A 23,574-nucleotide genomic window follows, 5' to 3' on the forward strand; every position below is an offset into this window, starting at 1 on the left:
ATTCTCTCTCTGTTAATTTACAGGTATCATGATAGAGGAAACCAGTTTTGGGAAAAGTTATGCACAACTGAATTTCGAGAGCTCTATGCTCTGGGCAGTGTCCATAATGACCTCTATGTTATAGGAGGACAGATGAAAATTAAAAACCAGTATCTTATTACAAACTGTGTTGATAAGTACTCTGTAGAACGGGACAATTGGAAAAGGGTGTCTCCCCTTCCACTACAATTGGCGTGTCATGCTGTAGTGACAGTGAATAATAAACTTTATGTGATTGGAGGCTGGACCCCTCAGGTTAAGAAATTTCCTATATACCTACTTGGCATGGCTATGCTGAGCCTGGCTGCTATGTTGAAAAATGTTGTGTTGTTATGACTTACATTTTTGGTAAAATATTTTTTATTTTCTAGAATACTAAACTAGATTTAAAGTGTAAAAGCAGTTTAGGAGAATGACTTTTTAAAGTGTGTTACTCATAGACATGACCTCATTCAGGGTTCATGCTGTATTCTTCATGACCCTTCCCGTCTTGCTAATTATGAAAGATGCTTATGCTGAGGGATTATCCATAGGGAGCATCTAAGGAGGAGGCAGAGGAGCTGGGTTCTCATCCCAGTACTGTGCATAACTGCTGTGCAGCGCGAGGCAAGTAATTATTTTTAGGTCTTTTTCACATTTAAAATTCTTACTCTAAGTGGGAAACCAGAATACTCATTTCCACAAAAGTATATTGTGATTTTAAACACTTTTTGTCTTTGCTGGGCATCAGCAGATATCTCACCACTATAAAGTTTGACAAAATGAAATTATACTTTAAATACTGTTCTAGAAAGCTTGTTTTCATTTTTAAGGGGTTGCAACTGCTTCATTGTTTTTTTTAATGCTGTATTGTATTGTCTCACTACTAAGATCACCAGCACTTTAGCCCCATTATTACAGAAGATAAATTCCTCTGATATTGACAGTGTACTTATAACCCCAAGTCTTGGGATTGGTGTATTTGCGAGTTTGAGTCACTGCATTTAACCTCTGCCTCCTTGGCTTTTTGATTTGATTAATTGCATTTATGTACTCACAGAGATCTTTAAATGGTGTATTATTATATTGGTTGTCATATTTCATGCAGATGGATTTTCCTGATGAAGAGCCTGATCGATTAAGCAACAAACTGTTGCAGTATGACCCCAGCCAAGATCAATGGACAGAGCGGGCACCCATGAAGTACTCTAAGTACCGGTTCAGTACAGCTGTAGTCAACAGTGAAATTTATGTTTTAGGTAAGAAGAAGCAGGTTGCTAAAAGAGTATAACTACTTTTGTTTTTCTCAGCAGTTTGCCTCAGTAAAAGCGAAATATTCTCCCTTCCTCTTGCATTCCAGTTCAAATGTGTACATAACTAGCCAAAATTTTTCTTTTCTTTTTTGTTTTCTAGAGCACAGTCAGATCATATTAAATGAAAATCATTGACTTATTGAAAGCAAAATTAGTTTTAATGGAATTATTAAGTCCCTTGGAATGTAAGAACAGTAGTGATACATGCTTATGTAGACTACCAAGAAAAATATTTTGAAATGGGAGTAAAACTTTGGCTACCTTTAGTCAATGAAATGTAGGCTTTTGCAACCAAATGTGATTATCTGTGCGAGCAGAAGAGAAAGCCACCACAGGTAAGGCGATGCCACAGATCATGCTAATCTCTTCCTTTTGCCTCACCCACCTAATTTCTGTACAGACGTTATCAAATCCTTTTTACCTGAGTGCATTTTTTCTTATTGCTTGAATGTGTATGGTCTTATACTAGCCAGTAGGTGTTGTTGAAAGACTGGTTCATTCCCACAAAACAATCCAGGACATCAGTATATTTCCCCTATTCTCCCTCCTTGTTCTTACTCTTTTATTATTAAGTCCTTTGCTCTTCTAAGCACATTCCATTTCCCTAACGTCATCCTCCGTCACCTTCTCCCCCTCCCCTAATAAATATGGGGAAGAATTAAACTGAGATAAGGAGGCTGACGGGACTGGTAAAATGATAACTATGCCAATTTTTTATTTTGTTCTATCTGCACTGGTGGCTGAGTGGCAAAAACTTGGGGAAGAGAATGGGTATGAAAAAGATGACAAAGAAAAAACATGAAATATGAGATAAAAACAAACCAAGCATTTGAATAGTTTTGTTTTTTGTTGTTGTTTGTTTTACTTAAGAGAAGCCCCGTATACCAAAAGGTGGTGGGTTCAATTCCAGGTCAGGGCACATACACAGGTTGTGGGCTCGATCCCCGGTCGGGGCATGTACAGGAGGCAACTGATGGACTTTTCTCTCTCGCATCAATGTTTCTCTCTCTCTCCCCCTCCCCCTTCCTCTCTCTATAAATCAATGAAAACTTTTTAAAATATATATGCAGTAAAATCTAAATTTCTCATAGCAATATTTTTTTCTGATGTATCTCCTTGGGCAAGGGACACCAAAGAAAAAATAAACAAGTGGGACTACATCAAACTAAAAGTTTTTGTACAGCAAAGGAAACCATCAATAAAATGAAAAGACAACCCACTGAATGGGAGGGCATATTTGCTGATACATCTGATAAGGGGTTAATGCCCAAAATTTATTAAAAACTTATTAAACTCAGCACCAAAAAAACCCAAACAATGGGCAAAGGACCTTAATAGATACTTTTCCAAAGAGGACATACAGATGACCAAGAGACATATGAAAAGATGCCCAGTGTCACTAATCATCAGAGAGATGCAAATTAAAACCACAATGAGGTATCACCTCACACCTGTCAGAATGGCTACTATCTATAAATCAACAAACAACAAGTGCTGGCGAGGGTGTGGAGGGGAGGTAACCCTTGTGCACTGTTGGTGGGGATGCCGATTGGTGTAGCCACTGTGGAAAGCAGTATGGAGTTACCTCAAAAAATTAAAAATGGAACTGCCTTATGACCCAGCAATTCTCCTTCTGGAAATATAGCTGAAGAAACCCAAAACACTAATTCAAAAGAACATATGCACCCATATGTTCATAGCAGCGTTATTTACAACAGCCAAGATCTGGAAACAGCCCAAGTGCCCATCAGTCGAGGAGTGGATAATAAAGCCATGGTACATTTACACCATGGAGTACTACTTGGCTGTAAAAAAGAAGGAACTCTTACCCTTGGTGACAGCATGGATGGACTTGGAAATAAGTTATTTGATTTCTCTGAGCCTCTGTTTCTTCACCTGTAAACTGGGGGTACTAATCATGTCCCCATATTGCACAGGTGTTTTGAGTATGCCTTTATTTTTAATGGCCTCAGTTCATACTTAAAGGGAGTGTCTGTTGACCTGATTTCCCACCATCTTCTCCCATCAGCACACTTTTCAGACTCGGGCCCTGTGCAGATCGTGACCTGGCCTTCCATAACTGCAATATGGATTCTACTGGTTTAAGGAGATTATCACAGTGCTTTGGTTTATTTATTTATTTATTTATTTATTTTATTTTTATTTTTTCCTTTGTCTTGACTTTATTGGAGTGGCGCTGGTTAACAAAATTACACAGGTTTCAGATGCACAATTCTACAACACATCATCTGTACACTGTATTGTGTGTTCACCACCCCAAGTCGAGTCTCGTCCATCACCATTTATCCCCCCCATACCCTTCTCCACCTCCCCTGACCCCTCCTCCACCCAGCAATCACCACGCTGTTGTCCACGTCCATAAGTTTTTTCTTTTTTTTTTCTTCTCAATCCCTCCACCCCCACCCCCACACCCAGCCCTAACCCCGACAGCTATCAGCTGGCTCTCTATCCATGAGTCTGTCTCTATTTTGCTTGTTAGTGCATTTTGTTCATTAGATTCCAAATATGAGTGAAATTATATGGTACTTGTTTTTCTGACTGGCTTATTTCACTTAGCATACAGCGGGTTCCCTTTTCATTTTGTTGATGGTTTCTTTTGCTGTGCAGAAGCTTTTTAGTTTGATGTAGTCCCATTTATTTGTTTTTTCCTTTGTGTCTCTTGCCCTAGGAGATGTATTGGTGAAAATTCTGTTATGTGAGATGTCTGAGATTTTATTGCCTATGTTTTCTTCTAGGATTTTTCTGGTTTCACAACTTATTTTTAAGTCTTTTTCCATTTTGAGTTTATTCTTGTGTATGGTGTAAGTTGGTGGTCTAGTTTCACTTTTTTGCATGTACCTGTCCAGTTTTCCCAAAACCATCAATTGAAGATGCTGTCTTTACTCCACTGTATGCTCTTGCCTCCTTTGTCAAATATTATTTGACCACAATGGCTTGGGTTGATTTCTGGGTTCTCTGTTCCACTGATCTATATGTCTGTTCTTGTGCCAGTGCCAGGCTGTTTTGATTACACTGGCTTTGTAGTATAGTTTGATATCTGGTATTGAGTGAATAATGACAATTTTACTTCCTCCTTTCCAATTTGGATGCCCTTTATCTTTTCTTTTTGTCTGATCTCAGTGGGTAGGACTTCCTGTGCTCTGTTGAATAAGAGTGGTGAAAGCAGACAACCCTGTCTCTTTCCTGTTCTTAAAGGGAAATGCCTTTAGTTTTTGCCCATTGAATATGATGTTGGCTGTAGGTTTGTCGTGTATGGCCTTTATTATTTGCGGTATGATCCCCCTATTCCCACTTTGCTGAGAGTTTGTATAAAAAATGCGTGCTGGATTTTGTCAAATGCTTTTTCTGTGTCTATTATATCAAGGATGGGGAATGTCTGGTCCAAGGGCTGTATACAGCCCACAAAATCACTTGGTCTGTCCCTGCCAAGGCCTCACCAAAGAGAAGCAGTTCCAGGCATCACATTAGGGGTGAGTTAATTAAATGTTTGACCAAATACAGCAGGCTAATTATTTTTAAGTTGATAATTTTGTATGGCCCGGGAATGATGTTATAAATATCCAAATGACCCTTGGCAGAAAAAAGTTTCCCCACCCCTGGTAGGGGAATAGAACTGGCTTTTTTCATATCTGTGTTTCTTCTAAAAGCCAGCACAGGGCCTGGATTACATGATTGATGCTTAGTAAGTGTCTGTTTACTGAATTGAGTTTTCTCATCTCCGTAGCCTGTTTTCTGTCATGTAAAAAGCCACAAAAATAATCTGAGTTACAGGTCTTGTGGAGAGTTTTTTTAAGTAGGGACTTTTTATTTCCATGTGGGGAGTCTTCTGATAATAAGTCTTCCCACGCAGCTAATGACCCAAACTATCGGCGTTGTTTTCTCCAGGAGACCGCCTTGTGCCTCAGTGGCTCACTGAGAGAGCAGCACTGTGTGAGCCTAGCTCTCAGCTGGGGTTCCACTGACAGTGATGAAGGGAAAGTTACACAGAAGGTTGCAGTAGCTATCGTACATTCTTTTCAAATATCACTTTAGAGATGAATTATTTCATATGATGAAAGGACCAAGTTTCATTGTAAGATTTTGCCTTTTTTCTTCTTTTGATAAAATTCTAAGCAATTTTTTAAAAATACAGTGTTTCTCAAATTACCAAGGCTTTTTATTAAGATGGCAGATTCTTGGCCTTCACCCTTGGCAAATTCCGAGTGGTAGGTCTGAAGTAGGGCCTAGGAATCTGAATTGTAGGAAGCGTGCAGGTAGAGTGGGTGTGAATAATCATTGGACCACACTTTGAGGAATACGGGTATTGTGAGGAAAGTGAAGAGGTAATATCATGTTAATGGAGGTATCATATGCTCAAAATACTTACCGAGTATCTGTTACATAAGCCAGACCCTGGGCTAGCTTCGAGAAGAGACACAGACATGAATGAGACCAGGTCTCCCCACGGACAGCACTGTGTACTGGGGAGTATTCTAGGAAGATGGGTATGATTTTTTGATCAAAATATCCTGGCATTCATAAGTTACCAGAGCAGACTGTCGGGTATGTTCTGGTCTAATTCTAGGAGTGTTCTGGGCTTAAATATACAGTTCTCAAGCTCATGCTGAACAAGAAAAGAAATATGCTTTTACAGTGGCTAAAGAAGTCAGATGGTATTCCTGGTGCCTCCTTTTTCTGAGAAAATACTTGGATTTAGAGATTCAACAGCTGAAGTGGCTTTGAACTTAAGTGAATAGCTCATGATGTTTTTTCTGTAAGATCCATGAAATGTATTTCCAATTAATCATATGAAAGATTTTAACCTTGATTATCTGGAACCCTCAGTGGGGAACCCAGAAATAAGTAGTCTAAGAGACCAAAGTCTGCCTGTTGTTCCCAAATTGCAACTTAGCTAGAGTAATTTTTATCATTGATATCCTAAGAATTCACAGAGAGTGGATAGTTAGCAGTTGCACATTTTACTGTGACAATTAGTTATAAATTGCACCCTTTTTCAATCAGCGTATAATTATAATGCTGTAGTACATACAGTTTTGTATTTGCCTTTGATTTCTCAACAGACTGTGTCTTATGGACAAAAATAGACTCTTAAACTTGTTTTCCTCTGACATCTAGTAAAAACATGAGTGAATATCCAAAATATAGATTGCTTAAAATTAACTAGAAGCTTAAGTGGTTTTGATTCTGAAGTCAGAGGCCGTTTGGAAGCTTCTCCAGCGTGAAAGCCCCTGATGAAGGGTGATGACAGTGTTATTGAGAATAGGTGAGAAGTGCCTGAGGAGAACGTCTCAGCCTCTGATTCAGCTTTGTGTATTTGCAGTAGAGCATAATGTTGCACAGCAAAGGGTTGTGTAACTACACAGTATGTACTTTGCTTTTATGAAAAAGAGGTAAGTTGCTAAAAACCACAACAACAGCTAGGATTTGTTCAAGAAAGCAAATCTGAGGCATGTCTTCGTGCAGCCTAATGTATAGAACCATCTATATACCTCTGGCATATTATGAGAACAAGTCATGCTATTACTCATGAATCCTTAATAAAATGTTAAATTATATTCAGTAGCTTCAATTCACTAAGGCAAAAAATAATGTGATATATGTTTTCAAATATAAAAGAGGTGAAACAAAACATGTTGATGCTTTAAAGAGAAAAATACCCGAGAACCCTCTGTTAGACTAAGAAGCTAGGCTCGTGTCTTCTAGGATCTTAGGCTCCAAATCTGGAACTCTAAAATGTTAGAAAAAGTCAGAGAGCAGGAAACTCAAGCGAGAATGAAATTGTCATAAACCCCATCTTAGCAGCGAACAGACTGTATTGGACATGCCCGTCAGCCCAGAAAGTGCCCAGCAGCCCAGAGCTGGCTTCACTCCTGGAAGTGACAGAGTGCGAAATCCCTTTCTACCTTGTATGACGTCACCTGGCAACTCCTACCTCTCGCAAATGTTCATAACTAAATGGGTTCCTCTAAATCACATCAGGGAGCTTTTCTCCCCACTTGAAAGCTGAAAGGAGGGCTCAGCTTATTTCCCAGCCCTTTGACTTCCTGATTGTCTCTATCCAATCTTGAAACTTTTAAGAGAGATATGACCATAGGGTCAGTAAGTCATCAATTATAGACATAGCAAATAATCAAACTGGGAGTAAGCAAATGTAAAATTTTGACAACTTCAGTAAACACTTGTTTACTTATGCAGCGTGCTAGAACGTGAAGGAAAAAGAATTAACATTATTGAGTACCTACTATGTGCTAGCCATTTTGTTTGCATGCAGTACATGAGAATCAATAAAAGAAAATTCCTATAGGAATATTTGTGAATAGGTATACGGCGAATGTGAGTTGTTCCTCACCCCTCTCCACCTTTACATAGTTATCTAATAATTTAATCTTTGCAACAATTTATGAAATTGCTATTATTATCCTTAACTTACAGATGAGAGCACGGAGTCTTAGAGAAAGTATATGGACCAAAGTTGTCCAGCTAGGAAGTGGATACGCAGGCCTATGAACCAGGGCTGTCTGTTTCCAGAAGCTTGCATGCTTTTTCCGTGACACATGGGAACCTACAGCAGTAAATATATTTGCTAAAGCTTGTTTAGCAATATAACCAACTTTAGGAGCTCGTCAGAATGATTACAAAATCCCCCTCCTCTTTTGGATGCAGCCCAAGGGAGAAGAGAGTAAGCTTTCACCTGAAGCAACCCTCCAGGCAGAGGGCACCAACGCCAGCACCTGTCTTCGAGGCACTGTGGATGGCAAGTCCTTAGAGAATGTCAGAGAAGTACCACTCCTCCTCTGCCCTCAGCCAGCTCCCCGCCAGGTTTTGCATGGAGAGAGGTTTCCTCCCCACCTCACAGAAGGGAAAGAATCTGTAGTAGCCAAACACAAGAAGAGCTAGTCTTCATTTCTGTAGAAATCATGAGAGGAGCAGGAGACACATTCTCTCTGTAATCCCTCACACACCAAAAAACACCAAGGTATATATTTTGCATTTGAAGTCCATTTGGGTATGACTTAAAAAGGTAATTTCTATTAATTTGTCTGTTTTTTAATGAAGTTGAGCTCAGGTTCTGATAACATATAAATTAAAGATATGGGGGTATCTCATTGAAATTCTAAAGATGTGCTGATTCTACCCTAGGATTCCTGTAATCAAGAGAGTTCTCTTGCCGTGCTGGTGCTGACTTATTAATAAAGATCATGCTTTTATTTGATTATTTATCTAATCAGGATTCACCTCCAGTTTAAGCTCATTAAGTCTGCTGTTAATAATCTTGCTGAAAGTGTACTTGACTGTAGAATTACATCCAAGTGAGACAGAGAATGTATTCAGGCTTTAATGGTCAGAACAAAGACAGAATGCCTGTAAGCCCATGTTGCCCTCCAGTGGAGCGTGTGAACCGTCTGCCAACCAAATAAAAAGGGCACATATTTAGCCCTGGCTAGGTGACTCAGTTGGTTGGAACATAGTTTCATACATCAAAAGGTTGCAGGTTTGATTCCCGATCAGGGCATATACCTAGGTTGTAGGTTCTATCCCAGTTGGGGTGTGTACAGGAGGCAACCAATTGACGTTTCTCTCATATTAATGTTTCTCTCTCTCTCTTCCTTCTCTCTCTAAAAATCAATTAAAACATATCCTCAGGTGGGGATTTGAAAAAAAAAGGGCACATATTTAAAAGGTTGGTTTTGTAGAGTAAGGGTTGACATTATATTTAAATACACTTAGTAACAGAGAATCAAAATGACAAGCATTCTAGTTATCCAAAAACCAAGAGATTAATACCTATTCTTTGTATGCATTATGTTGGGGGAGCTTTTCTAATGGGCTTTTATGTGAAACTTCTGAATTACATTCAGAATGTTGGCTGCTCAATGTTTCCTGGCCTGACTCCCAGTAACTTTCATTTAACCTGTTTGCTTACACTTTTACAAGTGTAATAATAAAACAGCCTAATCATATGGTTGTAATATGAAACAGCCTAATCATATCTCTCCTGGATCTTGCAGAACAGGTAACTAAATCATCTCATTCTTACCTGATGGGTGGTTGCCAGGTTGAACTGCTACAGCTAAATCTTCTTCTTTAAGGCCACTGTGCCCCACTTTTTGGTGGACTGAGACTTCTAGCTGCCACAGTACCACACTGAAAGAGGGCCCATGAACAACAGCAGAGCTTTGCAGTTAACTAAGGAAAGCATGTCCTTGCCTTGGGAACGCTCAGACTCGGCACAATAATGGGCCAAATTATTGGGATAAATATCCGGCAAGATAAGAGAGAAAGTAGCTAAAACTTCCTGAGTTTATAGCCTCAGTCCCTAAATTTATACTGAGACAGTAAACAGGCCAGGCTCCGCCAGCAGAGAGGAAAAAAAGACTTCCTCTAAAGTCTCTTCCATCACCTCTTAGGCCTGGCATAAGTCCCAACCGTGGTGAAAATAAGCTGCTCTCGTGTGTCAGGCACTGTGAAATCTAAGATGTATAAAAAGTGACCTTTGTGTTGAATGAGCTTACAAATACATCCACTTGGACAGACTGAGAAAGCATAGGAAAAGTTAAAATTTCCCATTCATTCATTCATTCATTCATTCCAGACACACATGTCAAGTACTGTACTAGGTATTGAGGACTCGGTACTGAAGAAAGATTAAAACACAGGTGATAATGCAGATGTTTTATCTGTTTTAAGGTACCTGTCATGATCTCCATGTATTTGCATACATGGCTCTTTCCAGTCCATTAATTTCCTTTTTAAAATATTTTCTGTTTTATTAATAATATCATAAATGATAACTTTTGTAAAAGAAAACATTATTTGAATAAGTTCCTACTAATAATTTATAAGTTCTAGTTGAATGAAAACAGAGAACTTCACACCAGATGATGTCATGTGAGGGGAGTAATAACAATATCAGTAGTTAGTATTTAACTACTAACTACATGTATCATACTTCTGCATGGTGCTTATACTTTGCATTTATTTGGTTGGTTTTTTTTAAATTTATTCCTCACAGTAACCCTATAAAATTGGTAGTATGTGTAATTGTTAATGGTTTATAGATTTTTTTAGATGACAGCCCATTACTTTCTTAATGGCAAGAAACATGTCCCATTCGTCTCTCTAAACTCATCACTTAGCACATCGCCTTGCATATATCAGGCTATCAGTGAATATCTGTAGAATGAACCATATCATCCAAAAGTGGAAGATACACTGGGCATTTGAGTTTGGCGGCTTTCCTTTGACTCCCAAACCTTAAATTTACCAAATAATGGTCCCTACCTAATGAGGAAAAATTCATGCAACTTAAGAAGAGAGGAAAAGACAGGCTTGCGATGTGGAAGAATGGAAAGGACACATCCCTAGCTAGCAGGATCAGTGAAACCATTGCTGATGATAACAGGAAGGCAGACGTCAGTCAAGTGACCCTCACGTTCAAACCTGGAGCTGTCATTCTAAAGGGAGAGCTCATTGTGTCGACCAATGTTGGATACTGTAGGATATAAAGCCTGCAATACAATCAGCCTCATGCCTAAGGACAAGAAGATGGAACACTGTGAATAAAAATGACATTAAATTTGGCTACGGAGCACCTAGTTGGCATCACTGTTGCTTAGAAGTAGTGCCAGGCAAGAAAGAGAAAGCTCAGAGTCCTGTGAATCTCTGCTACACACCCCACGGCAGGAAGGGGTGTCTGTTCTGAGTCATCTCATTTCTGTGGGTCATTCCCTGTAGGTGGAATTGGCTGCGTAGGTCGAGACAGGGGCCAGGTTCGCAAGTGCCTTGATGTGGTGGAGATATATAACCCTGACGGGGACTTTTGGAGAGAGGGCCCACCTATGCCGAGCTCCCTGCTCTCTCTCCGAACCAATTCTACCAATGCCGGAGCAGTGGATGGGAAGCTTTATGTCTGCGGGGGATTCCATGGAGCAGGTACTGATACATTTTTAAATGTTTTATAACCTCCTTTGTTGTTTATTTGACCTCCTTAAGGGACCCAGTCACCAAAGAACAATCCTGGGAGCAGTATGAGCACTGGCAAAAGAATGTATTTTAGTGTTCAGTGACCTTGAGCAACTCACCAAACCTTTGAACTTGTTTTCACATCTACGAAATGGAGCTACTACCTCCAAAGGATACTGTTAGAATAAAACAAGATCTAGTTTGTAAAGTGAATATGAGGAGAAATGGGAGAGAAGGCTAATGCCTGATTGTAGGATTGAATAAGAAAGTTTTCTTTTTATTTATTTTTTATTTTTTTATTGTTGACACTGTTACAGATCCCCCAATTCCCTCCCTCCTTTTCCCACCTCCGCCCAACCCCGGCCTTCACCACACTGTGGTCTGTGTCCATGGGCTCTGCATATATATTCTTTGGCTAATCACTTCACCTTCTTTTATCCATTAACCCCTACCTCCCTCGCCTCTTATATCTGTCAGTCTGTCCCATGTATCCATGCCTCTGACTCTGTTTTGTTCCTTAGTTTATTTTGTTCATTAGATTCCACCTATTAGTGAGATCATATGGTATTTGTCTTTCTCTGACTGGCTTATTTCGTTTAGCATTATTATCTCCAGGTCCATCCATGCTTTTGCAAAAGGTAAGAGTTCCTTCTTTTTTACAGCCGCATAGTATTCCATGGTGTAAATGTCCCACAGCTTTTTTATCCACTCACCTACTGGGCTGTTGGGCACTTGGGCTGTTTCCAGATCTTGGCTATTATAAATAATATTGCTATGAACATAGGGGTGCATATATTCTTTCTGATCAGTGTTCTGGGTTTCTTAGGATATATTCCTAGAAGTGGGATCACTGGGTCAAAAGGCAGTTCCATTTTTAATCTTTTGAGGAACCTCCACACTGTTTACCACAGTGGCTGCCCCAGTCTGCATTCCCACCGGCAGGGCACTAGGGTTCCCCTTTCTCCACACCCTCGCCAGCACTTGTCGTGTGTTGATTTATTGATGGTGCCATTCTGACAGATGTGAGGTGATACCTCACTGTAGTTTTAATTTGCATCTCTCTGATGATTAGAGATGTTGACCATTTTTCATATGTCTCTTGGCCATCTGTAGGTCCTCTTTGGAAAAGTGTCTATTCAAGTCCTTTTGCCCATTTTTTAATTGGATTGTTTGTCTTCCTAGTGTTGAGTTGTATGAGTTCTTTATATATTTTGGAAATTAGCCTCTTATCAGAACATCGGCATGTTCTCCCATACAGTGGGTTCCCTTTTCATTTTGATGCTGGTTTCTTTGGCTGTGCAGAAGCTTTTTAGTTTGATGTAATCCCATTTGCTTATTTTTTTCCTTTGTTTCTCTTGCCCTTGGAGATGTATTGGTAAAAATTCTGCTAGTTTTCAAGTTGATTGTTCTATAATTTAGTTTTAATTCCAGTTTGGTCTTGGGAGGAGGTGAACTTACACCTACTCTGCAGCCATCCTGTATCCCTGATATATTTATAATTGATACGATTTATATTTACTTAATAACAGACTCAAAATGTGTACACTAAAAGTTGACAGGAGAGAAAGACAAATCCATAACCTTAGTGGGATGATTTAACACAGCTCTCTTGGCAACTGACAGAACCAGCCCACAAAAATCAGTGAATATGTAGAAGAGTAGATTAGCATGACCTAATTAACACATATGGAGTACTACACCCAACAATTTCAAAATACACATCCTTTACAAGCACACATCAGCCATTGTCAAGTATTGACCTTTATATGCCAGTACTGGGCACTTTACATATATTATCTTCCCCAATCGCAACACAATTTTGAAACAGACAGCTGGGCTGGATCTCTCATTTGCCCTTTCAGGCTCACCCTGTCCCTTCTCTGTCCTGCTCTCTGCCCTGCAACGCTAGCCTGAATGGGTTGCATTCATGGCTCCTTTCCCCTCTGGCTTCTGGTTAGGTTCAGCCATTTGGAGCCAAGAGCAGAAAGTGTTGCGTGAAAGGATAGAGTCAATTCATTTACTCTCCCTGCTCCCTCCCTGCGGGGTAGCTGCATCTGTCTTCCTCTCCCTAAATCTGCTGCTGCGAGGCAGCACTCTCCAGATAGCTGCCCTCCGCAAGTTCCAGTACCCATTCTTCCTCTGCCACCCTTGGGGTGGTAACAGCCCCTGCCGTTCTTAGTCCTGGGGTGCTATGCTGTGCCTTGTGGGTCTTCCTAAACTCTGCGCACACCTTTCCAACAGTCCCTTTGCTAAATTCTTCTAATTACCCAGTTAGAGTGCTGTCATGTTTCCTGCAAGGACCCTGGCTCTGTGTTAGCATCTCTGTCTGCATTTAAGAAAACATAAGCTCAGGGAGCTCAGCGACTCCCTCAGGTCACATGGCTCCGGCTATACCTCCTTTCACGGGTGTAGAAATAGAAGTTTCATCTCTTGCCCACAGCATTAATAAATCATTAGCATAACACGGGAACACCCTTTCAACTTTAGACAATAGTGTGCCCCGTCAATCAGTATGTCTTGAATAAATTTTGAATATCAGTTGTAACATGGCCTTTCTTAGTTTCTTAAATGTCGGAAAAACTGTGTCTTCCATTTAAAGTACCTTGATTCGTTTTTTTGTTAATTTTTGGTCTTTTAGAGAAAGTTATATAATACAGTGATTATGACCTCTGAATTTAATACCCCTGTGATATTTTGTCTTCCTACTTTGCTGTTTTTCAGACCGCCATGAGGTTATCTCCAAAGAAATATTGGAGTTGGACCCATGGGAAAATCAGTGGAATGTGGTAGCCGTCAATGTCCTCATGCATGACAGCTACGATGTCTGCCTGGTGGCCAGGATGAATCCTCGAGACCTCATCCCCCCACCTTCAGATTTGGTGGAAGAAGGCAAGGAGCACTGAGGTCAGCATTGCTATAGAACCTTCTGTTGTGTCTGCAAAGGAGGCCTTAGGAATGGAGAGAACTCATGGGCATCCATACATGTGCTTTGCATGCGTAGTGGCCCATGTGCAAAGCAGCCTGTGCTGGACACTGTGAGGGAGAGTGTGCAGAGTCCACCCTCAGGGACCTCCACTTGGTTAGGGTGGACAAGGCACTACAAGACCGAATGTGTTGATGTCACAAGAGGAGTACAGGGTGAGTGCCACAGGAGTGCAGGGGATGGAGGAATCTCATACTGCTGGGGACTCAAGGACAGCACTGCCAACAAGCAGGCCTCGGAGGATGAAAAAGAAGCAGTCCCATGTGTGCAGTTGATGGTGAGACCCTGGAAACAGCTGAGTGAAAGCCAGAGGTGGGCCAGCTTGCCTGGACCACTGCCTTTGCTATAAAGGCAAGAAAGGTAGGTTATAGCTCAATGGCCACCATTTGGAAGACCAAGGACTTGGGACCTAGTCTCTGAGCAGGCAAATGATCTCAAAAGAGTGGTATAAAGGAAGACTTATCTCTATACTCTGTTCTGGCTTCAGTCTTACAGACTGTCTGTTCTCATGCAGAATACTCCTCTGCTACAGAAACATTGTCCAAAACTGGGCTAGCAGTGGAGTGCCTACAAGTTCATAAGAGCCTAGGCACTCAAGGCCAACCACTGTGAGCAGAGGAATTCCGCCGTGGGCCCGGTCTGTGTCAGCGAAGGAGATACGGGATTCTGTAGCCATGATCCACTCTTGGGTTGGTACAGAGGGTCCTAGATTGTTCTTCCCCAAGCTTCCCTTGACTAGTTCCCAGACACACACAGCTTTCTACAGGCTGGCCCTGGCTGAACACAACTGACCTACACCACCCAGCCCAGGCACAGACCAGGCTCTGGAGTAAAGAGAGGAAGCACACCCCTTTGGAGGTCTGCTGCCCTCTTGGACCCAGTCTTTGCAATATCTTCCCAAAGGTTTAAGGGGAAGGATAGAACCTCCTGCTTCAGCCCACAGTTGAGCATAATTAGAAAGCAGCCACTCCCAAAATATATTTTAGGGAGAGCATTTAAACAACACCTGGGAAATCCATCTATTTTACTTACCATCTGTGCTAGCGAAGCACAGTGGATTCAAAGAATGCATTCTGATAGCTGATCTTCAACAACTTCTCAAGAGTTTCTACACAAGGCTCTCTTTTAAGTAGGAGTGGTCAGTAAATTCCCTAGAACTTTGCCAGAGGAAGACATTTTTAGATTAAGACAGCTCTTCCCTGGTATCGAGTTGTGTGACTGTGGTGACCTCTACTCCATGTCTCCAGGTTCTAGCTGTTAACCCAGGTAGGAGAGATGGGTCCATGGAAATGAGCCTGTTGGAAACCTGCTTCTGCCACCATGAAGGGGGGCCTAGTTAGACCCAAGGTAGGTTGTCCCCTAGTAGGCTAGACAGGGCAGGAGCCACGTCTGTCTCTCTGTTGTGGTACCCAAGTGTCCACTGCAGTACCTGGCACATATGGGTCTCTGGGTAGCCAGCAGAGAGTAGCATTTCTCAGTCTGAGGGCTGGTCTCTGAGCATGTCCAGGAGTCTGAGTTAAATGAGTTCACTCTTCTCCCTAGTGGAGGGTCTTCTAATCCATGGATTCTTTTTCTTGCTGCAAAGGCAGAGCAGTTCGTCCCGGCGGGCTGTACTAGCTGGTGGTGTCCACGGTTGAGGAGCCGCCATAGGTCTCTGCTTGCCTGACCACCTCTTAATGGAACCCCAGCACCTGCTCCACCTATTTAAACATAGAAGCTGTCACATTTCCCTGGATCAAGAAGGTCTTGCGGGCATGTCGTGACACATTTCTAAACGCATTGGGTTTCAGATCTAGGCTTTAAGCCCAACTCTACTACTTAGCTAGCTGTGTGATCTGGGGCAAGATAACCTTTCTAAAGCCTTATTTTCCTCATATACAGAAAGGAAGAAAAATGCTTTATAGGGTTGGTGTGAGGATTGAGAAAACACTGAATAAAGTGCCTGTAAGACACTAGAATAGCAAACATTTATTAGCTGCCATTATTATTATCATCATTACTATTGCACTCAGCATTTCCCGAAGCAGTGCCCGGAACAACCCAGTGCTTCAGTGCAGTCTCTTGGGATTCTAGGGAGAGATGTGCATATGGTTTGAGATAACCCTTAATTTCCCAGACCCTTCCTCTTGGCTCCTCCAGTTGGCGTGCTGAAGCAAGCAATGGTTTGCTTTAGTGTTTTCTTAAGCCCTGGTGCCGTCTGACTTTCACATGTGTAATTCAAAACTAGACACTCCTGCCTGGCTGGCGTGGCTCAGCAGTTGAGCATCGACCTAGGATCCAGGAGATCGTGGTTTGATTCCCGGTGAGGGCACAGGCCCGGGTTGCGGGCTTGATCCCCAGTGGGGGCTGTGCAGGAGGTAGCCGAGCAATGACTCTCTCATCATTGATGTTTCTCTCTCTCTCTCCCTCTCCCTTCTCTGAAATAAAAACTTTTTTTAAAAAAAAACTAGACACTTCTGCCCTCCTGTTGTTACATATTTGTAGAGATTCAGCATTGAAACAGCATTTTCCTATCAATCCTTTTTTCGCTTTGATGGGTTGCTGTCCCAGTGTCGCATGGAGGGCTCCTATCAAACTCTGGCTGTGTGCTAGTTCTTCTCATTATGAAGCGGGATTGTTTGCCACTGAGCAGTGGGACACAAAGGGAAGCGATCTGGATGCTGAGGCTGATAGAAGGCTGCAGCTGTCCGACACACGCCAGTTCAGTTTGTGTTCTTAAAGAAAGCATCGTTGTTCTCACTGATGGACTTTATAATGAGCAAATGCTTTGAATTTGAACTTATAAAATAAAATTGTACTAATAAAAGATCACTTTCCTCTTGCATTTCATATTGCAATTCCATGTCAGTTTTATTTGAAGAAGGGGCTCCGATGCCCGGGAAGTGCTGAGTGTCACCAGAGTGGGGTATGACTGGGCAGGAGATCATCAGGAGCGAGGCCCCGAGGCCAGGTTGTATGAAGCAGGTGAGGGGCAGGAGGCGGTCCCTCGTGCAGGGTGGCTGAGGCACAGGAGGATGGCAGGAAAAGGAGATGAGCCAGGCACGGAAGCCCTCAGATGCCCCACCAAGGAGGTGGCCTTTATGCCCCAGGAACATGGGCAAGGAAGCCCTTTAAGAATATCTTTCCACAGCCCCAAGTAAATGAGTGGGGTGAGAGCAGACACAGGCAGATGGGCAGGAGGCCTTGCGGGAGCTCAGGTCACAGAAGCTGACTTAGCCCAGGAGCAGAGGGAGCCATGAGAGTCCCGTGCAGTCAGGAACGAGGGTGTCAACAGTTTGCTGAATTAGTTCAGAACCAGGGAGATGACAGGAGTTTAACCACAGGAGAATGGCAGCTCAGCCAAAACCAAAGACCAGAAAATCTTTCAAGGGCTCCACCCCCTTCACCTTAAAGTGTTTCTGAAACACTTTAAGAAACACTACCCAAATGGCTCCAGCTGTTCATCCTGGGCCTGGCTGGCGGTCACCAAGAGAGAAGAGGTATTGGGGTATAGAGTCAAGTCACCCCACTTGTCAACTCTAGCTGACCCAGCTGGGTATGTGCCCATAGCCATTCCCCTATTCTGTATACCACAACTAGGACCCTGCTCCAGCTCATTGGTAAATCCTGCCTCGAATGAACCAGTCGTAGCAATCCCATTTCCTTCCCCATGGTTAGTTTAACACAGCCACGTAGCACGATCCTAGCCAGAGAGACACAGGGGTATCTACAGAGGGGCTTTGGGAAAGGTGTTCTCTTTTAAGGTGTAGAGGGAGAGATGGGCTCTTCTGCTGCTGTGTCTTTTCAAGTCTGCGAGCCCCTGGAACTGCAGTAACTGTCTTGCAGTGACGACAGACTGGAGAGAAAATGCTGCCGTTGACCCACAGAGGGAAAAAACCCAGGTCCTGGATTTGTGACTGAGCCACTGACTGAATCAGCCATGGGAATGCTTGCTAGATGCTAATTGTTGCAATAAATGTTACTTGCAGCCCAAGACTTCCTAGTTGGTACTCCAACCTTCCCCCACCAAAGCCACTCTCTCTTGGGATGACATTGATACCCCTGCCAAAGGGGAGGACTCACACGGTCCTGGATCTTGGGAAGTCTACTGAGGAGGTCATTTCATTCATTTCAGTGAGGGAAGTTCTGTATGCCTGCCAAGTGCTGATGGCTTACAACCCCAAGTCACTTCTTAACTATTTCTTAGGTATTTTTCTCTCCAAACTTCAACCTTTGTAAATAATGTTTTATTGGCACACAGTCGTGTTCATCACTTATGGATTATCCGTGAGGCTTTTGCACAGTAACAGTGGAGCTGAGGGGCTGCAATAGAGACCTCTGGCCCATAAAGCCTACAATACTTACTATCCAGCCCTTTATAGGAAAAGTTTGTCAGCTTCTAGTGTATTCCATCAAATTTTCTTGAAGAAAAATACTAAGCTAAGGAAATATGTACATTGCAAAGGAATACATATGCATATTCTTTTATTTGTACATATATAACATAGTTCTAATCCATTTGTCTCTCATTCAACAATATATCTAAAGCAGCAACATAGTATTCCATCATAAATGGAGCATAATTTCTTAAACCCCCAGAGCTGCACATTTTGTATGATTATTCCAGTCGCTATTCAAAGGGGAAGGATCTGACCCCCCACACCCCCCATTGCTCTGGGCTCTGGCACCAAACTCCAGGGTGGCGATGGTTTAGAATGTGGAATTTGCATCGCATTGAGTCTCCGTGGGAGCTTGGGAGCATTAGACACAGATGCAGGAGCCTGCCTCCTTGTGGCAGGCAGGGCTCCAAGCAACTTTAGAGGCATTTGGGTTTATTGAGAGGCATTGCAGGTAAAAAACAGTCAAGCTAGGAAACAGACCAGTCTCATGCAAAAGCTGGTCCAGGCTACACAGAGGACCCCTGGAAGGGAGTGGTCACCTGTCACTGAGCAGACAGCTGGACAACGCAGGCACAGTGGCAGCACCCAGTGGAGGCCATGCCCATCCTGCAGCATTGAGAACTCAGCAGTAGATGATCTCCGTTGGCATGGAGCACAGGGAAAATGCATGGGTCAGAAAGAGTAGCCGAAGTTTCAGGTTCCAGCCAAACATGAGGCTTTTCACCAGCAAGGACAGTTCCTTCAGGTCGAAGGCATGATTTAAGGCCCAGCAGCCCTGCTGGAAGCTTGTTTCTCTGCCTCCCTGATGCTGTGAGTCTTTAGAGCAACGTTATCAAAAGGAAGTGTGCCAGTATTGGGTCAGGGAGAGGGCAGAGGTGGAAGTGTCCCCTGTGGCATGGATCTGACAGCCCCTGCCTCCAGATAAAAGCCTCTCTCTCCTCCTTTATCTCTACTCAACACATATGGCTGCTCATCCCTCAACCAGGCACTACCAGGATACCCAGGATAAAGCAAGAGAACACCTAGCCATTGCTCAGAGAAAACACAGGCTAGAAGAAGATCACAAAGCATCAGTCAGTTGGTCAACATGTTCTGAGCACTTTTTCAGAGCCAGGCACTGCGCTGGACGGAGAGACATGATGCGAGGCCAGGCTCTTGACAAGTCCATGTTCTGGAGAAGAGACGCGCAAACACAGTGATATGACGTCTTAGGAGAGGTTAGAGTCTAAACCCACATCAGGCAAAAATGCAGTGTAATTATCACTGCATTTGTTTCCTATTGTTGCCGAAACAAATCATTACACATTTAGTGGCTTAATTACAACACAAATTTATTCTTAACTTCTATAATTCAGAAGTCTAAAATGGATCTCTGGGAGCTAAAATTGGAGTGTCTGCAGGACTGCACTCCTTTTGAGGCTCTGGGGGAGAATCTGTGTCCTTGCCTTTTTCAGTCTTGGGAGGCTGATGGCATTTCTTGACTTGTGGCCCCTTCCTCCGTCTTCAAAGCTGACAATCATGTTGCCCTGCCTTGCCCCTGCTGTCACATCTCCTCTTACTCCCTCTCCCACTTTTAAGGAGCCTGTGATTACACTGGGCTCACCCAGATATTCAGGATATTCTTCCCATCTTAAGGCAGGCTGATTAGCAACCTAATTCCCCTATGCCATGAAATTTTATATAGTTGCCCCTCGGTATCTACGTTGATTGGTTCCAGGGCCTCCCCCAAACCAAACTCTGCTGATGCTCAAGTCCCTTACATAAAGTGGATAGTATCTGCATATAACCTATGGACATCCTCTCCTTCACTTTGAAATCATCTCCAGGTTCCTTACATTACCTAATGCAATGTAAATGCTGTGTAAATAGTTGTTATACTGTATTGCTTAGGGGATAATGTCTGTACCTGTTCCGTACAGACACAACCATCACAGGGCTAACTACATAGTAACATGTCAGTAACAACAGAACATTTCCCCCCGATTATTGACCCACGGTTGGTTGACTCCGTGATGTGGAACCTGCGGATATAGGGGACTGACTGTGTATTACAGGCTCCATGGATTAGGATGCACATTCAGGGAAAACCACTTTTCTGCCTACCACATCATCTAATGTCTAAGACTACCCTTGAAGTTCATCTGTGCACAGCCTGTACAAAACTTCACATGGACACCAAAGTTTGGGCGCCACCACAGACAGCAACGGCAAGTGTAAATGCAGGTGCACAGTCAGTGACAGCCACGGTCTCTCTCGGCTCAGAGCCACCCAACCAGGCTCTCCATGCCCAGGGCTTCAGGTAGCCTGGCTCCCCAATGCCCAGCCCAGCCGAGTATGCTGGCCGTAGCTGCAGCTCAGACAGGAGCCAGCAACCAGTAGGATGTGAAACTTACTGAATTAAAGACTCCAGAGCCAAGAACACTAATTTACATCAGGATCCCTGGGGAAGGGATGTCCCGATGCCAGGATCACTTTTTGGTTCATTTAAAACCAGCAAGAATGAAGAATGATAGTATATTGAGCAGGAAAGCTCAAGAGCCACCTGGAAAATGGACTGGACCAGGTGAGTGGAGCTGGTGGCTCCAGCCCCAGCCCTGGTGCTCAGGCCGGTCAGGGATCATTGTCCCCATTGGACAAGGGCTACCTAGGAAGTCAGGCCCCAGGTGGAGAGGGCTAACTTCTCCATCGCCCACCTCTAGCGTCACCATCGCGGGGCGGGGTCTTCTGCTCCAGGTCCAGTTCCCGCCCCGACTCCCTGCGCCTTTCCCAGGAGAGGCATCATCCAGAGCCAAGGCGGTGCTGGATCCAAGCAGCTCCCCGCCCTGGCGGCTGGACCTGACGGCGCTCCTGCAGCGAGGCGGCTCACCCCTGCCACCAGGGGGCTGCTGGCATCTTGACAACATCGTCTTCTAATCTACGAACACAGACATCTTCTCATTTACTTATATATTCTTTCAGTGAAGTTTTGTAGCTTTCAGTACATCTTGCACTTCTTTTTGGTTAATGCTATTTTAAATGAAATTGTTGCTTAATTTTCAGGGTGTTTATTGCTAATTTATAGAAATACAATTGATTTTTGTATATTGATTTATATTCTGAAACCTTGCTACACCCATTTGTCAGTTTTAATTGATTGAATGTGTCTCTCTTTTAGGATTTTCCATATACAAGATAGTACATATCATTTGCAAACAGAGAATTTTGCTTCTTCCTGTCCAACCTGGAGGCCTTTTGTTTATTTTCCTTGCCTGACAACCCTGGAAAGAAGCTCCAGTGCGATGCAGAGTAGCAGTAATGAGATGGGCACCTCTGTCATGTTCCTACTCCTGAGAGGAAAGCCTGCAGTTTTTTACCATTAAGCGTGACTTAAGCTGTGGATTTTTTGTAGATGCCCTTTATCAGTTTGATGAAATTCCCTTCTATTCCTAGTTTGTTGTTTTATCATGATTTCTTTTTCCAAATGCCACTTCTGCATCTATTAAAATGATCATTTGGGTTTTGTCCTTTCTGTTTTAGGTGTATTACATTGATTGTTAGAGTTAACCAACCTGCCTTTCCAAATCCCACTTGGTTTGGTGTACAATCCTTTTTATATTGTTGAACTGAGTTTGCCAGTATTTTGTTGAGCATCTTTATATCCGTATTCATCAAAGATATTGGTCTTTTTTTCCCTTGTGATGTTTTTGTGTGGTCTTAACATCAGGGTAATACTGGCCCGCACACTGAATGGTCGCAGTCCGATTCCCGGTCAAGGGCACGTGCCTGGGTTTCAGGTTCAATCCCCAGCCCTGGTCGGGGTGCATATGGGAGGCACCAATCAATGTTTCTCTCTCACATTGGTGTTTCTCTTTTTCTCACTTTCTTTCTCTCTCCCTTCCTCTAAAACATATCCTTCGGTGAAGGTTAAAAAAGTAAAAAATAAGTAAAAGTATCTGCAATTGTTTTGAAGTAAAAAACTTTGTGAGGGCTCTCGGCCTTTAGAAAGGTACTGCGACATAATCAAAACACCCTACAATAAGAGACAGAAGACAACTAATTCAATGTGAGGCCAAGGTAGTTGGGGCAGAAGTGCTAAAGTCCCTTCCAGAATTGTGTTTCTTTTCACATGAAAAATCCAAGGAACAGCCCCATCTGACCCTGACAGAACCCTAGAAGAAACTTGTTACCACATTCAGACCATATCTACCAAGTAAATGAAATCATGTCGTTCCAAAGCCTAGAAATCTGATGCTGTGTTTGCTTCAAATTATTTGGAAGAGGTAGATGCTCCAGACTGCTTATGTTTCTGTTCCTCTCCTAGAGGCTGATAGTAAATGAGACAGCTGATGGTATTCTCAGCTCCAGGGTTCTGGTAAGCATTTTTTTATTTGGGGAGCTTGGAGGTGGTTTTCAAAAATGAAATGGTCTGTCTTCCCCCTGGGCTCCCCACCCCCACAGGAGGGCTGTAGTAATTCTGTATCTTGAGATTTTTAAATCGCCACATGTCTGTTTGTTCATGGCATTTGATGCTTAAGTAACCTTGGATATTTCCAGTACCCACCTAGCCACATACATAGTTATTACAATATTATTGACTATATTTCCTATGCTGTACTTTATATCCCTATGACTATCTTGTAATTACCAATTAGCCTCTTCACCTTTTTCACCCAGTCCCCCAACATTCCTCCCGTCAACCATCAGTCTGTTCTCTGTAGCTATGAGCCTGTTTGTTTTGTTTGTTCACTTATATTGTTCTTTAAGATTCTGCATATAAGTGAAATCATATGGTATTGCTCTTTCTCTGACTTATTTCACTTAGCATAATACCCTCTAAATCCACCCATGCTGTTGCAGATGGAAAGATTAAGCAAAATATTAAAACAGTTTTATGTGAAACAAATGAAGCTTCTTTGAG

General features: G+C 42.7%; 1 protein-coding gene across 4 annotated transcripts in view; it reads left to right on the forward strand.

Annotated features, from left to right (window-relative positions):
• KBTBD12 (kelch repeat and BTB domain containing 12) overlaps positions 1 to 23,552 on the forward strand; it is a 34,137-nt gene extending 10,585 nt beyond the window's left edge. Inside the window, exons 3-7 of one of the 4 annotated variants that reach the window (XR_013999779.1) lie at positions 24 to 294; positions 1,127 to 1,277; positions 11,088 to 11,285; positions 14,037 to 14,658; positions 21,832 to 22,180. Coding sequence is in view for 3 of the 4 variants with exons in the window: in XM_081150267.1 (XP_081006393.1) it covers positions 24 to 294; positions 1,127 to 1,277; positions 11,088 to 11,285; positions 14,037 to 14,218 (802 nt within the window). In the remaining variant the exon portion in view is untranslated. Of the gene's footprint in view, positions 1 to 23; positions 295 to 1,126; positions 1,278 to 11,087; positions 11,286 to 14,036; positions 17,127 to 21,831 lie in introns of those variants that run through there. The other 3 variants (XM_081150267.1, XM_081150268.1, XM_081150269.1) reach the window with 3 other exon arrangements.
• The last annotated feature ends 22 nt before the right edge of the window (positions 23,553 to 23,574 follow it).

This window comes from Miniopterus schreibersii (assembly GCF_964146895.1).
Source record: "Miniopterus schreibersii genome assembly, chromosome: 10".
In the NCBI taxonomy this organism is placed as follows: domain Eukaryota; kingdom Metazoa; phylum Chordata; class Mammalia; order Chiroptera; family Miniopteridae; genus Miniopterus; species Miniopterus schreibersii.